This window comes from Microtus ochrogaster, chromosome 17 (assembly GCF_000317375.1).
Source record: "Microtus ochrogaster isolate Prairie Vole_2 chromosome 17, MicOch1.0, whole genome shotgun sequence".
Taxonomy (NCBI): domain Eukaryota; kingdom Metazoa; phylum Chordata; class Mammalia; order Rodentia; family Cricetidae; genus Microtus; species Microtus ochrogaster.
This window is the reverse complement of record NC_022019.1, coordinates 1681099-1696696: the sequence shown is the minus strand read 5'-3', so window position 1 is coordinate 1696696 and position 15598 is coordinate 1681099. Positions and strand designations below refer to the sequence as shown.

Sequence of the window (15598 nt, the reverse complement as noted above, 5' to 3'; positions counted from 1 at the left end):
GAGGGGGAGAGGGAGATTGACATTGACTCTGCAGAAATCTGGATTTTGGTTCTACCAAAAATAATTTTTTAAATTTCTAACAAGTTATCACCTTCCTCTGATCTTTTTCAGCACTAGAGGCAATATATTGTTGTTTTTTTTTTAAATCACAAGTTTGTCCTCAAAATGCTTTATTAAAGATTTGGCAACAACAATAAAGGTGGACAGTATCCTATAACTCTCACCCTTAGGAACCCTGTGTGAGAGCTGAACTTACCTGGACCCAGCAGCAATTTTAGTGCCGTCTCTATTGAAGACCACGTGGTTTGCATTTGTAGTGAAACGTGTTAATATGCCATCCGGAACTCCTTCAGGGAACGTGTAGACTTGGACAGTGTTGTTAGAAACTGCAGTGACCAACTTTCCATTCTTAAAGAAAAATAAAAGTTAGCCATGCTGGCATAAGAAATCCAAATCAGTTAACAGTATCTTCATAATGAAAAATCCTGTAAAAACCACAAAGCCTCATAAATGTAGTTCGTGTCTAGAGAGAACTCATCAGCATACTATCTGCCTAAAGTAAACACTAGTAAGAAAAATCTCCTAGCTTTAGAAAACTTAATTCTATCTTCACCAGCCAATCTTTAGCCTGTATTTTTTTTAATATGGTAAGAAAAAGTTATATTTTAAAGGATGCCATGTATCATAAACACGAGGAGACTCAAAAGAGGTTATCAGAGAAAACAGTTTCCATGCAGAAGATGACATGAAAAGACAAAGCTGCTGCAGCAGCCCCGTGGCCTTTGGGACAGGATAAAGCCTCACAGACCCACAGCTGAGACTGAGGGACACGGAAACATGGATGGAGTCAGACAATGACAGCTGGAAGGCAGACAAGGAACTACTTCCCTTAGAGACCAGCAGGAGTCAACTGTGCTGCCACATTAACTCTCAGGCTCCTGCCTCCTGGATTGTGAAGCAACAGTGTTCTAGGTTTTAAGCCACCGAGTTTGTGGTACAATGTTACACAAGGGCTAGCAAACTAATATATAATCCTTATTTTGTTTTCCTTCCTTGTACACTGTTAATAACACAATGCGTGATTATTACTGGAGAAAAAAAAACACAATATAAAAGTGCCCTGGGCAAAAAGTTTTCTACTCGTATAAAGTAATCTATTAATATTGAGGTTATGTCATTTTAACTTTTTCCTAAACCCATGAAATACATTTGTATATTTAAAACCCTTAAGCATCACACTATACAGATATTTCTACAACTTTTCCTATTTTTCACTTATTACAAACATCTTTTCTGATACAGATATACAAAAGCTATCCTGTTTTAATAGTTGTATATCTATTTTGTGGCTCTATCAAATTATAAAACAAATTCTCTGAGAATTTCCTCAACTGCTTCCAACCTTTGCTATTCCAGTGGTCCTGGGCTGTACATTTCGGTTAGTAGGATGCTCTCTGGCATGCACAAAGCCCTGGCTTTGACCCCCTGCACTACATAAACCCAGCATGGTGCTGCAGCCTATGATCCCACCACTTGATAGATGCAAACAGTTCAGGTTCCGAAGAACAGGAGTTCAAGGTCACCCTTGGCTAAGTGAGTCTGAGGCCAGTCTTAGCAGAAGAAGACCCTCTCTCAAGAAACAAATCATAGAAATGGGGGGTTGGGGGGTAAAGAAAGATGCATGCAATATATTCAAAACTTCTTTAAGAAACATTTTCACTCTCAGACTGAGCAGTTAAGAGCAGTTACTGCTCTTCCAGAGAACCTGAATGTTCCAGGTTCCCAGCATGCAAGGCGGCTTACAACCACCTGTAACTTTAGTCCCAAAGGACCTGGTGCCCTCTGCTAGATTCGATGTGCAAGTGCTAACACACACATAATTTAAAAATAAATCTTTTTTAAAAAATAAAAAACTAAGTGCTTCCCCCAAAGATATAGTACAGAGTAAGGGAAATTAATATTTTTCTATAATCTTTCACCCGAACATAGGAGTCACATGCCAGCATTACTTCACATCGAGTGAGTTAAGTACCTTCAAGGCACATGAAAATGCCTTTTCGCCAACATTAATAGACTTGGGATCATCATCGTCCAAATCTTCCCACATCCTCACATCACCATCACTTCCACAAGTCACAATGAAACTGTGAAGGACAAACAGCATGAAAATGTCACCCAGTTTCAGGAATACTCTTTATGGAATGCTACTTTTTGTTGTTGTTGTTGTTTTTTTTTTTTTTTCGAGACAGGGTTTCTCTGTGGTTTTGGAGCCTGTCCTGGAACTAGCTCTGGTTGAACCAGGCTGGTTTAGAACTCACAGAGATCTGCCTGCCTCTGCCTCCCGAGTGCTGGGATTAAAGGCGTGCGCCACCACCGCCCGGCTGGAATGCTACTTTTATATATTCTGAAACAAAATCAAGACATTAGTGAATATTTTTCTCATTTTTTTCAGATAAACATCAATAACAGACTGCTAACTTCTCATTCTATAAAATGAAGATAAGTTTAATGTTCTCTACAGTTCTTCCTGGCATAAAATTATTCCTTGTAATAATGAAGAGACTATTTCCACATTGATCCATCATATATATCCCCAGTACCAATCAACATATGACACAAACTATAGCAAATATCTGTTGAATATATGAGCTCAACTACCCCAAAATAATTATTCAAATAAATAACTAGATGCATCTGTTATAGCTTGTTTTTCAAACTTCTCATCTCCCAAGTGCTTTTGTTTGTTTGTTTGTTTGTTTATTTATTGCGTATGCAGTGTTCTGCCTGCATATATGCCTGCAGGCCAGAAGAGGGCACCAGATCTCAGTAAAGATGGTTGTGAACCACCATGTGGTTGCTGGGAATTGAATCCAGGACCTCTGGAAGAGCCGTCTGTGCTCTTAACCACTGAGCCATCTCTCCAGCCCCATTCTTTTTTTTTTTTTAATGTCCTACCTGGCTACATATAAAACTGCAAATTAGCCAGGCAGTGGTTATGCATGCCTTTATTCCCAGCACTCAGGAGGCAGAGGCAGGTGGATCTCCATGAGTTCAAGGCCAGCCTGGTCTACAAAGCGAGTTCCAGGACAGCTAAAACTACAGAGAGAAACCCTGTCTCAAAAAACAAAAACAAACAAACAAAAACCAGCAAATTAAATAAAAACAGTATAGGGCAAATGGTCAAAAAAATTATAAATTAAAAAAAGAGGAAGAGGGAGAAAGGGAAGGAAGGAAAGAAATAAAGATGAATGTTTAGGAGAAAAGAATGATTAATTCCTTTTTTTTTTCTTTTTTCTTTTTTTGGTTTTTCGAGACAGGGTTTCTCTGTGCCTTTGGAGCCTGTCCTGGAACTAGCTCTGTAGACCAGGCTGGTCTCGAACTCACAGAGATCCGCCTGCCTCTGCCTCCCGAGTGCTGGGATTAAAGGCGTGCGCCACCATCGCCCGGCCAGAATGATTAATTCCTAAACAGAAAAATCAGAAGAGGTTCATAAGAAAGTGTTCAGCCGGGGTAATAGCACTAACTATAATCTCAGTGTTTGGGAGGCAAAGTCGGTCTCAGCTACATATTAAGTCTGAGAGCAGCCTGTGCTATATGACTTGTGTGGACATAAGTGGCAGGGCAGTTATGGGGGTAACCAAGTGCTGTTTGGATTCAAGGTCTATTCCACAAAGGGGAACCCACTTGTGGTACAATAAAGCCTTTCAGAAGTCCATACCGTGCCTACCATAGTTTGTGTTTTTCAATTCAATATGATGAAGCTTCTTCCTGACACACCAGCTATGACCCTGCCATCTACCTCACACTTCCACGGTCACAAACTTAGACTGTCTAACCTCTACAATATCGAAATTGATTCATAATTTCAACTTCCACTGTCCTAATCACTTAACATTTTACCTTATTACCCTTAGCATTCTAACTCAAACAAGTAAAAAAATATTTTATATGATGTGTATGAGTCTTTTGTCTGCATGTAGTCTGTGCACCATATGCCTGCCTGCTGTTCAAAGACCAGAAAAGGGCATCAAATCCCAGAGTTGCAGATGGCTGTCAGCTGTCATGTGGGTGCTGGGAAATAGATCCAAGTCCTCTGGAAGAGCAAGAGGTGCTACGAACCACTGAGACACCACTCTAACCCCTCATACAATTTGTATTGTACTGAAAAACAGAACTATTTATTTGCTTGTTTATCTATTTTTGAGACAGACTCTTATCATGTAACTCTGGTTGACCTGGAACTTACTATGTAGACCAAGTTGGCCTCAAGCTCACAAGCGTCTGCCTGACTTTGCCCCAGCGCTGTATCAAAAGCACACACCATTATGCCCAGCCCAGAACCCAATGTATTGAGACGACCTTCTCTTTCTCACTCCCTTAAACTCTCAAATCCCTTCTAATCTATCTTAGATCCCATGGTCTGTCACTAATATCTGTCTTCTTCTCATTGACCTTCTGGCCCTCCATCGCTCTGGTACCCACGACAACACTCCCAGGTCTGGTTAACCCGTTTATTTTCAAGTTTGCACTGTTAGAGCAGTTGAAGAATGCACATCCAGATTGTCTGTTCTCGCTTTAAGTCCAGGGAAGTGTTAGTGCTGCCCTCAATCCAGCTACATTTCCCTAGTCCATCCAACAACTCTCCCTCTCCCTAGACTCACGCCAACTCCTCTTCTTTCAAACAACTGCTTCCAGCTTTACTCAGACAGCAAAAGAATCTTCTTTTTTTTTTTTTTGGTTTTTCGAGACAGGGTTTCTCTGTGGCTTTGGAGCCTGTCCTGGAACTAGCTCTTGTAGACCAGGCTGGTCTCGAACTCACAGAGATCCGCCTGCCTCTGCCTCGCAAGTGCTGGGATTAAAGGCGTGCGCCACCATCGCCCGGCAAAAGAATCTATTGTTGAGCGCATTTACTCTCCATCCTACCTGCACTTCACTTGTGAATCTGACCACGACATTCATTCCTCTCTAGGTGACTTCATGTAAACTAATGCAGCAGATATATCTGTGTGTAGGCTGACAAATCCATTCATGTTCCCACTCAAGACTTTAGTCCTCAACACTGACAGACATCGAGCAAAGATACATCTATTTCTATCCCTAGCTCGTTTTTCTGATTTCCAAATGCTCTCTTTACAGTTCTAGTTGAACATCTGAAAGAAATCCTGTACTAACCTTGTCCAAAAGATAATTGGTAATCTCTACTCCCTGCCCCCTCTAAACCATGCTCTTCTTCAAGTGTCAAGTATTTCCAGCACCTACAAATAACAGCATAAGTCTCTCAACTGTAACATCCAGATATGCAGACATGATCAGACGTCTTTCTCTCTCCTCAGCCACTGAATCATCCTACTGATCACCTGTTTTCTCCAGGCCGACCTCCACTCTAGTGCTCACTTCTGCTAGTCAGCTAATAAAAGCGCCTCCTACTAAGTCAACCTCCATTCACCTTCTCTACGAATAGCTGCACTGTTTCAAACATAGTGCCTTCCCACTGTGCGGACAAAAACCAGGTTCTTATGTGTGGACATGCAAGCGTGTATGTATATTGTTTGTACGCCTGTGTTTATGTGTGTTCGCATGTGTGTGTGTTCATGTGCAGGCACAAGCATATGAAGGCAGATGTTTTCTTCTATAGCTCTTACACACTGAGGCAGGGTCTCTCCTGAACCTGGAATTCATGAATTCAGCTAATCTAGCTAGCCTGCCTGCTCTGGGAATCCCCTGCTTCCACCTCCTAATCACTGGTATTACAGGCCCCTCTGAATTCTGGTTGGTCATCTCCCCATCCCCTCCAAACAAGATTAAAAGCAGAAGGCCTTGCACAGACACCCCGTCTACCTTCGCATATCCATCTCACGAATCTCCACATTACTTTACATTATAGCACAGATAACTTTTAATTTTTAAGCAAGCAGGGCACCTGGGTCCACTGGCCTTTTGACTATACTCAGAATGCCAACATTACCACTCTACTGCCATGCCCCCAACTCTTTAGACTTCTTGTTTCTTTCTTTTTCATGTGGCTGGAGACTGTATTACCACTAAGCTATATCCCTGGCCTATCTTTATTATTGCTTAATACCCACTCAACCCTCAGGGCTCATTTCAAGACACTCCCTTAGGAGACACTTTCTGTCTTTTAACATCGCCTTCCTGCCCATATGCTCATCACTTAGTAGTGCTAAGCATACTTCTAAATATACATTTATTTTGTAATTAATTTGTGCCTGATGCTTCTTAATCCCAGAAGACCTTAACTTCAATAAAGGGAACAGTCATGGCTTGTTGTCATTATCTCTAGTCCCCAGAAAAGTAGGCTCACAAATATTTTTTTATGGACCAACAGAGAGGGGTGGCATTAGAAGCCACACAACTTAACAGTACTTGACAGGAATGGCATTCAGAAAGATAAAAGGGAAGAAAAGGAGCTGCAGAGATGGCTCAAGACTATGAGCGCTGACTGCTCTTTCAGAGGACCTGGGTTCTGTTCCCAGCACCCACAGGGCAGCTCAACAACAGACACGAACAAAAGAAAACAAATATACCTCTTTTTTTCCTAAGGAGAAGGGCTCGCCCTAGTAAAATAACAGTTTAAGAAAGAAACAGAAGAAAGTCAGTTCGAAGTCAGCAAGTTAAAAAGAAAAGGGAAAGAACGAGAACAAAGAGAAATAACAATACTAAGGCCAAAAGAGGCTACCATTGCCGACGGGATGAGTGATTTGACAAGCAGTATGCAGTGAGCGAGCTCAAAAACTGAACGTGACAACGAATGAAATTGTGGGTGGCGAGAAGACGCTACTCTGGGGAAAGGATTTTTAACTTTCCTGAGATTTAGAACTACCACGACAGCTGAAAGCAAATAACTCTCAGGAAACCGACGCTTCTGTTTATCCCTGCCTCTCTCCCTCCGCCTGGGTCATCTCGGCTGACATTCACACCTGGCTACTTCTTTTTTTTTATTTCCGGAGACGCTTACCTTCCAGAATCATCAAAACAGACGTCGGTGTGTCCTTCCGTGTGCCCGTACCTCATGGGCTTCTGTGTGGCCGGCATCTTTCCCTTTGCCTACCTGAACCGTTTTGTAAGAACTGGTATTTTCGTGCGCTCCACGCAGCCCTATTTCCCTCACCCGAGGAGCAACGGCACGTCACGGCGGAGAGTTTGTCACACCACCCGCCGGGGAGGTGACAAGCTTCTCCTCCGCAGGCTCCGGCAACGCGAGCAAGCAGCAGCGGGGTGTAACAGCTTCGGGGCTGAGGAAGGAGCAGTCCGCTGCGAGCAGCTTCCCGCGCTCGGACGCGCTCACCCTGTGCGCATGCGCGGCCCGCCGCCCAGCCGCCCAGCGCAGATCCCGACCGAGGTCGCCGGGTGCTGGCGTCAGCGGCGCGTCGCCGCAAAGCCAAGAGCGGTGGCTGGGGCGGTGCTGAACCCGGAAGTGGTGGCGGTCCCCAGAGAGCAGGCGGAGACAGAGGCGAGTCGGACGCCGGGCTGACTGAGCTGGGCGGGGGCTGACAGAGAGCATCCGCCTCGCGGGAGCTGCGTGAGGAGCGGGAGTGGCCGGGCCTGCCTTCCGCGCTCGAGCGAGTGCCCAGTGATGGCGATGGTGATGGCGGCAGTTGCTCGGACAGCCCCAGTTAAGCTGCGCCCGGAGAGGTGAGAGGCGGGGAGGGTGGCCGTGAGGGCTGGGGTCTGGCGCCCACCCTTCCAGGCTCTCCTCCCAGGCAACCACATTCGGCTCCTCGAACCGATCGAGCTCCCCGGGGCAGGGATAGAAACGGACTTTGTCGAGCCTTATTCTTCGTGCCCTCACTTTGTCATCTCTGCCGTGATGAAGGATGTAGTCGTTCTTGTTTCTTGTAGCTCTAGCTAAATAATGCTTAAGAGAGCTAACTCCGATTTCCTATTTAGTTCCCACCCAAAGTTTACTACAGTGCATTTAAATCTGAAAGAGAGTTCTCATTTATATTGTTGGACGCTTCTTTTCATCCTTGCAGCCCATAACGCATCCTAAATAAGGTCTTGAGCCCGTCAAGTTTATGCTTTTCAGTTTCTTCTAGGTCTCCATGTTAGTAAATTGGTCTCTGTTGAAAACTATGATTTTGTGGGGAGGGGGACTAGGATTTATCTTACGGAATTTCTCAGAGTTTTTGTGGTACCCACCATACAGTTTCAATCACTTACTTTTATCACCTGAGACATTTTTCCGTTGTAGAAGTATATTTCCTGGTTCTTCGGTCCGGATTCATTCCGAAAATTTACAAGCTTAGTTAATTCACGCCGTGATATTCTTGCTCTGGTAACATTTTGTAAAAATTATGGTTCCAAGTAGACACCCAGGTTTGTATAGGCATAGAAAGAAAGTAGTTGGCCCAAAAAGAACCTGAGATTCTTTTGAAAATCCCAATTGTACCAGTTGTACCACAAGAATGCAGGTATCTGAGATGATGGTTTCTGAGTAACTTGGTTTTATTTTGAAATTATTCAGTTTTTAGATGGACCAATTTATAATTCTTTTGCCCAAGTAACCGGACAATAAAAATTGTTAGGTATAGTGCGAGATTCAAGTTGAGCTGATGCTCATTTAGATATTGACTGTATCAGAGTGGGATTTCAGAGTAATGCTATTAAGACCTCAACACTCAGAAAACTGCAAAGAGGAACAAGAGTTAGAGATGTAAATACTTTATAGTGTCTGGAATACCGTTTTTACAACTGTAATACCGTATTTAAAACTGTGAACCGTGTCAGCATACCTGCCCATTCTCTCTGCCCTAGCAATCAAGCCATTATTCACAGGTTAAGACAATATTTCCTTTGCTGATCTCACAAGGATGAATAAACTTAAGCCTGAGGATTAGACAGCTCTAGTTTTCAATTTTATCTCTAACCTATTGTATGGCCTTGAGTGTGAGTGTGTCTTTCCTGAATGTCAGATTTCTCACCTCCAGGATGGATTTGGTACTTAGTTCCATCAAATTATGGAAGGGCAGAGAAGTTACTCATGGAGGTCTAAAACTGTTAAGACCTCACGTTATTTATTAGTTAGGCACTTTAGGTATTTAGTGGTTTTCTTTAAAGTGAGGATTAGCCTGTAAAACCTTCACATGCCAGATGCCTCCAAAACTGTGAATACTACTACCTTCAGCAAGTTTATGGCAGATTGAGGAAGTAGATCTTCAAGCAATATGTACAGAATGATAATGCAGTAATGAAATTTGCATAACTAAAGTACTGTATTGCAAAATCGTCAGGCTATCTAAAAATCATAACTTAAAAAAAATCAGTGTACCTATAATTCTGATATGAGTACCAAAATTTCCCAAATGAATTATTTATTACCAGTGCATATCTCATTTGAGTGGGTATCTGAATGAACTTGCTGAAAATAATGCCAAGATTGGAGATCCAGTTTCACTGAAGGTTAATTTGCCCTACTGTGACCATTTTAATATCCTGAGGTTCACAAATAGTGTTGATCTCAAGGGCAATAGGATGAGAGAACATAGATATACCAAAGTTAATATTATCTATTTAAATAATGTTATATAATCCTACACAGTTATCCAACAAACTGTAGCAGAATTGCCTACATAAGATTTTTTAAGATTTTATTTTTAATTGTAAAATGTGGGGGGAGATGTGCGTGTGTGTGTGTGTGTGTGTGTGTGTGTGTGTGTGTGTGTGTGTGTGTGTGGGAGAGAGAGAGAGAGAGCATCAAGTCCCCTGGAGAGCAACAGGCAATTGTGAACTGCAAGATATGGGTTCTGGGATCTGAATTTGGGTCCCTTGCAAGCACAGCCAGTATTTATAGCTACTGAACCATCTCTCCAGTCCAGCCCCTAAAATTTCTTTTTTTTTTTTTTTTGGTTTTTCGAGACTAAAATTTCTTTTTAATAGAATACTTTTTTGTTGTTTTTGTTTTTGTTTTTCGAGACAGGGTTTCTCTGTATCTTTGTAGCCTGTCCTGGAACTAGTTCTTGTAGACCAGGCTGGCCTCGAACTCACAAAGATCTGCCTGCCTCTGCCTCCCAATAGAATACTTAATAGATATAAAAATTATCATTACTATGGAAGATGAGGCTGGAAGAGATGACAATAGCTGAGAACCAAATATTAGAGAAAAAAAACCAAAAAATTTTTAATCTCTCTAAATGTATTATGAATGAATGTGAATAACATTTATTCTGGAAATAAATAATACTTGTAGAAACCCAATAAGATATAAAAGAGATTATAGTCAAAGTCCCTCTGCTTTTAGCCACCTACTTCCTCTAGCCAAAAACAGCAGGTACTTGATTCTTATAATACCTTGGCAGTACTAGATTGACTTTTCTCATAGCAAGACAGATAAATTTTTAATATAATTTTATTCTTTGAGAATTTCACACATACTTTGATCTCATATTCACCACCACCTCAGTGTTCCCCCAACTCCTCCCAAATCCACCCCTACCTCCCCACCCTCTTTCAACTTGGTGTCCTTGACCCACCTTAATAACCTACCATTGCCTAATGAGTTACCCATATACTTATGAGTATAGGACCATCCGCTGGAACATGGTTGCCACACACAGATCCAGAAGATCTGAAACCCTCTTCTAGCTTCTGGGGGTACCTCCACACATGTGTGCACATGGCTGGCTTCTGGGGGTACCTCCACACACATACCTGCACTCAGTCACAGACACATGAGTAAATCTTAAGAAAAAGCAGAGGAGGAGAAGAAAGAAGCAGCAGCAGCTGTGTAAAGGAGCATGTTTAATTAAATAGTAATGTGCTTTATGTATGCACATATAATTCTGATATTTTAGAAATACTGGAGCTTTTTCAATTTCAGATTTATTTATTTATTTGGTGTTTTGTTTTGTCATGTCAGGCTCTTGCATAGCTTCGCTGACCTTGAATTCCTGCTATTCCTGCATCCACCTCCCAAGTGCTAGCATTTCAAACACGTGCCACCGTGTCTAGTATATGCTCAGCTTTTCGTGATATTTTTTTGGGCAGTTTCTAGCCTTAACTACATAGCTATTGGTGCCTCTCCTTCCTTTTTTACCTTCAATTTTGCCACTTTTTCATCTTTCATTTTTAGAAAAGTTCTCAGTGATCCTTATTTTTGTTAATGAATGTTGCTTTCGTGTACTTTAATGACAACCGTGTAAAGATGTGTCCTGAGTTACAAGTGAGAAAACCAAGGTGGAGTTATACTTTCTGGAGTTTTGCCGTGTTGGAGATTGAACTTGGAGCCTGATGCATGCTAGTCCAGTTCTCTACCTGGGATCTGTAGCTCCTTTCTGTTCTGAAGCTTATTGAATGTTCCATATGTTAATCAATACACACCGTTTTATAATTGGAAATTACAAATTAGGAGGAAAACACATCAATTTATTCCATAAAGTGTTTTAATAAGATATCTTAACTATTCTGGTTTCTAAGATTCTGTTGTTCTTCCTTCCACTTCGGGGAGGCCAGGTTTTGTGTGGTGGTCAGGTGCTCAGGGCCAGAGTCCTCATTCTTGGCCCCTTCTTCAAGGAATTGAAATAGAAGCTCCCATATATTTGCAAAAGTAGCAAGGAAACTTTATTTAAACAAAGCAATGTAAAAGATTATAATGCATTGTTAGGAAGCAGTGGGCTTCATGAACCAAGGTACTCAAGAGCCCCAGTTATCATTTGGGGCTTTTTTCTATGGGTTCAAGAGAAAAGGGGATTTTTGTTAAAAGGGAGCATGATGAGGATGGTTTCCTATTTTGATTGATGGATTAGGTCATATAATCATTTTTCTACGGTACATGTTTCTTCCCATAATGCATCTAACTTTAATCATATGCACATCCAGTTATGCACAGGCATAATTAGATAGTAAATAGGAGGTTCTCTAAAAATTAGCACAGCTTTTTCTTTACTGCACATGTACCTAATGTCAGTTCACATTGGATCAGGACCAGGAAGTATTGTGAATATATTTGGATAAAAACTGTTCCTTGGTCCATATGGGAAGGGAAACCTGCATAGCTGACTGAAAAAGGTTATAAGCGTAGCTTGATGCTGGTGGGGGCCCCTGTATTGCTAGCAGGTTGTAGGTGCATTGTTCAGAGAAGGGTATGTTCATAGCTCTGACGATAAGGGGGCCTAAACTACCAAGCACATTATTAGAAGATAGGAGTGTGTAACACAAACCCAAGAAAAGTCCCAGGTTGCTAAACTATTCCCTGGGCTTGCCTGCATCTATGGACTTCCAGCCATTAGTTCTCTGCTTGCCCTTTATATAGAGTAGCTGACTTCAGTTGATAAATATTTAGATATATCTCTTTATCTTTGGTTCATAAGCTCATGGAGTATACATTCGTTTTAATGTTTCCCAAATTCTGTTCTATAAAAATGATTTGTGGTCAGTGCAGGAATCTGTGTCTTAAGCAGATTTCTTTGCTGAAGGGCCTTTGAAGAACTTTGTTTATGGGGATGTAGTCTGCCAGCAAGCACTTCTCAAACTTATTCCCCCAGAATAAGTATTTGTATTGTTTTATTTTGACAAATAGTAATTTCATGTATTTATAGAGTACAATATGATTTTGATGGATGTAGACATAATAAAATGATTCCTATAAGTTAACATTTGTAGTAAGAAGGTTAAAAACTCTATCTGAGAATTTTGTAAATATACATTAACAGTGCTCACATGCAGTCTAATAAAGTACTATACTGAAACTTCCTCCCACACAGACTTTTAGGACTTTTGTTTAGTGGAATATAGATTAAAGAGTCTAGCATGACCAAGCTATAATCGGAAAGGAAGTAGAAGGAAGTGAGGAAAGGGTAAATGAAAGTAATAGTATTAAGATAATGGTTTATTTGGACTTTTCCTTTTTGTTTATTTGCTTGTTTTTTAATTGTCATCCAGTTCAGCCTTGTGAGTCCTGACTGGCTAACTCTTTAAAGGATATGCTTTTAAATACTTACTAGAAAATAAATACAATTTTTTTTTCTAGAACAAAAAAAATTTACTAGGGAAAGGATAATTAAAGAATAATAACTTTTTAATCTCAAAAATTTTTTTCTCATATACAACCTGTTTTCATTTTTTTGATATACTATTCCAAGGAATTCCTCTGTTGTCCACTAGCCAACTTGTGAAGCCTAAATGTTTATTTAGCATCCAACTTAAATATCGAGCTCTAATCTGAATGCTCTGGAGACTGGGGTGAGTGCTGCAGGGAAACTTGCAGTCACAAAACTCGCAGGAAAGGTCACAGGACTGAATTGCTGTCACGGTTATAATGCATTTGTGAATTAGATAGTATGTTGAATTACTCTTTGGATCATCAAATTTACTTTTGGTTAGGGTTAGAAATTAGAATTCTAGTCTTAAATGTATGTCAGCATTGTAGGCATAAGTAGTTCAATGAATAATGTACATTCACAGATATAAAATATACTCTTATTCAGCAATATAGAGATTACAAATTCGTTTTCCAGATGTTTAACCCTGTGATTAACTTTTATTTCCTATAAAACTCTTGAGTTAAAATTAACTTCCTAGCCTTACTCAATAGAAATATTAGTTACATCTTTTTCATTAGTGAAATTAGCATGTGGGCATTGATTTTTTTTTTTCATCACATCATGCCGGTGGAATCTGGAAACTTGCTTTCTTGAAGTAATGCTTACACAAACTTGTTTTTAAACATTTGCCTCTTCCTCATTAAGAAAGAAAAACTTTTTGTTTTTTAATGTCACTGTTCATTTCCCAAGGCTGTGGGTAACATGGCCCCTAAAGCAGCTTCTCCGAATGAGGCTTTTCTCTTCTTTAAAAAAAGGAGATGGAGGGGAGTCTCTCCACAGCCCTGTCTGAACTGCCGTAGAGCCACCCAGCCGTTCTGTAACTCCTCTTTCTCTAGACAAAGCTGGGTAAGTTCCAAGGATCTGCTTCGGGAAGAGTACTTATCCAACATGTATGGAGCCTGGGTTCTGACCCCAGCCTTGTAAAGAGTAATAATCATGACAACAGAGGAAATTTTTAAGAGCTAATGACTGGCTATTTGGAGCTGTGTTAGTCAGTGTTCCATTGCTGTGAACAGACGCCATGACCACAGCAACTCCTAAAAAAGAAAGCGTTTAATTGGGGGCTGGCTTACAGTTCAGATGTTTAGTCCATCTTAGCAAGAAGCATGGTGGCATGTAGGCAGACACGGTGCTGGACAGATAGCTGAGTTCTACATCTGGATCTGCTGACTGCAGGAAGAGAGACACTGGGACGTGGCTTGGACTTTTGAGCCCTCAACGCCTGTCCCCAGTGACGTGCTTCCTCTGTCAAGGCCATTCCTCCTAATCCTTTTAAATAATGCCACTCTTTGTTGATTTGGCATTTAAATATATGAGCCATGGGGGGCATTCTTACTCAAACCACCCCAGAAGCCATGTTAGTTTTATTGAGAACAGTATGATTGAGTTTTTATATTTTTAAGAATTTGGAGCCAGGCATAGTAACACACAACTTTAATTCTATCATTTGTTAGGCAGAGGCAGGCAGATCTCTGAGAGTTCAAGACTAACCTGATCTGCATAGTGAGTTCCAGGCTAGCCAAAGCTATATAGTGAAACTGTACTCAAAAATAAATATTTTTTAATGAATTTGGAGTGATAGGGATGTACCTCATTAAAAGAGCATATGTGAAACCTAGGTTTGATCCCAAGCACTACAAGTCTAATAAGACTTGTGAACAATATTAGAAAAATCCCTCCCAGGTCTTTAAGTGGGAAGATACAAGAGGGTTTTTTGTTGTTATTGTTTTAACATGGGACATTGATTGTTTGGTTTGACTGTTTAAGACAGGTTCTTATGCAGCACTGACTGGCTTCAAATTTACTATGTACCCAAAGATAAACTTCAAATCCTGATCCTCCTGCTTCTACATTTGTGTCACCATGCACAGGTCACATGATGGATTGTTATTCTTTCTATACAGTGGAGGACATTCTGAATATCTTTTACAACATGATCTGGACATCTCAACTATCTTTTTCCAATATGATCTTACTGCAGCAAAGGGCTTTTCTAGTAATTGTTAAGAGGTTACCTATGCTATGGAGTAAACTATTAAAAATCTGCTGAGTAGTTTTGGAGAGTCACTTGTTAGCTCAGTAAAAGTGAAATTAAAATACTTGCGATTTTATGAAAGAAGAAAATTTGACTTGGATTCTTCTTAAAAGTTTAACTTACTTATTTTAAAAATATTTTAAACTTTTATTTTTGTATATGTGTGAGAGAGACACAGGTGCAAGAAGAGGGTGTCAGATGCCCTGGAGCCAGAGGTAAGGCAGTTGTGAGCCACCTGATGAGCTTGCTGCCTGATTCTCATCATCTGGAAGAGTAGCAAGTGCCCTTAACCACTGAGCTATCTCTCCAGCCCCCAAAGCTCAACTAATTTATAAATACTGTTTCTTGAGATAACTTGTAACCCTGGAGTTTTAACAAAATTTTCATATTCATATCTCAATATAACAAAGTTTTTTTTTTTACTTCAAATATTACAGTTCAAAAATCCATCCCCTTCCATTTTCTGGTATCCTCCTCAATTTCTTTCTTCAATGCCTTAAAGTTC

General features: G+C 40.7%; 2 protein-coding genes across 2 annotated transcripts in view; one reads left to right on the top strand and one right to left on the bottom strand.

Moving 5' to 3' along the window:
* Wdhd1 (WD repeat and HMG-box DNA binding protein 1) overlaps positions 1–7296 on the bottom strand; it is a 38707-nt gene extending 31411 nt beyond the window's left edge. The window contains exons 1-3 of the mRNA XM_005355362.2: positions 6977–7296; positions 2033–2144; positions 257–408 (exon numbers count right to left, since the gene is read on the bottom strand). Coding sequence (XP_005355419.1) covers positions 257–408; positions 2033–2144; positions 6977–7053 — 341 coding nt within the window. The 5' untranslated portion in view covers positions 7054–7296. The remainder of the gene's footprint in view (positions 1–256; positions 409–2032; positions 2145–6976) is intronic.
* A 152-nt stretch (positions 7297–7448) lies between these two features.
* Socs4 (suppressor of cytokine signaling 4) overlaps positions 7449–15598 on the top strand; it is a 15300-nt gene continuing 7150 nt past the window's right edge. Inside the window, exon 1 of the mRNA XM_005355361.2 lies at positions 7449–7653. The gene's annotated coding sequence lies outside the window, so the exon portion shown is untranslated. The remainder of the gene's footprint in view (positions 7654–15598) is intronic.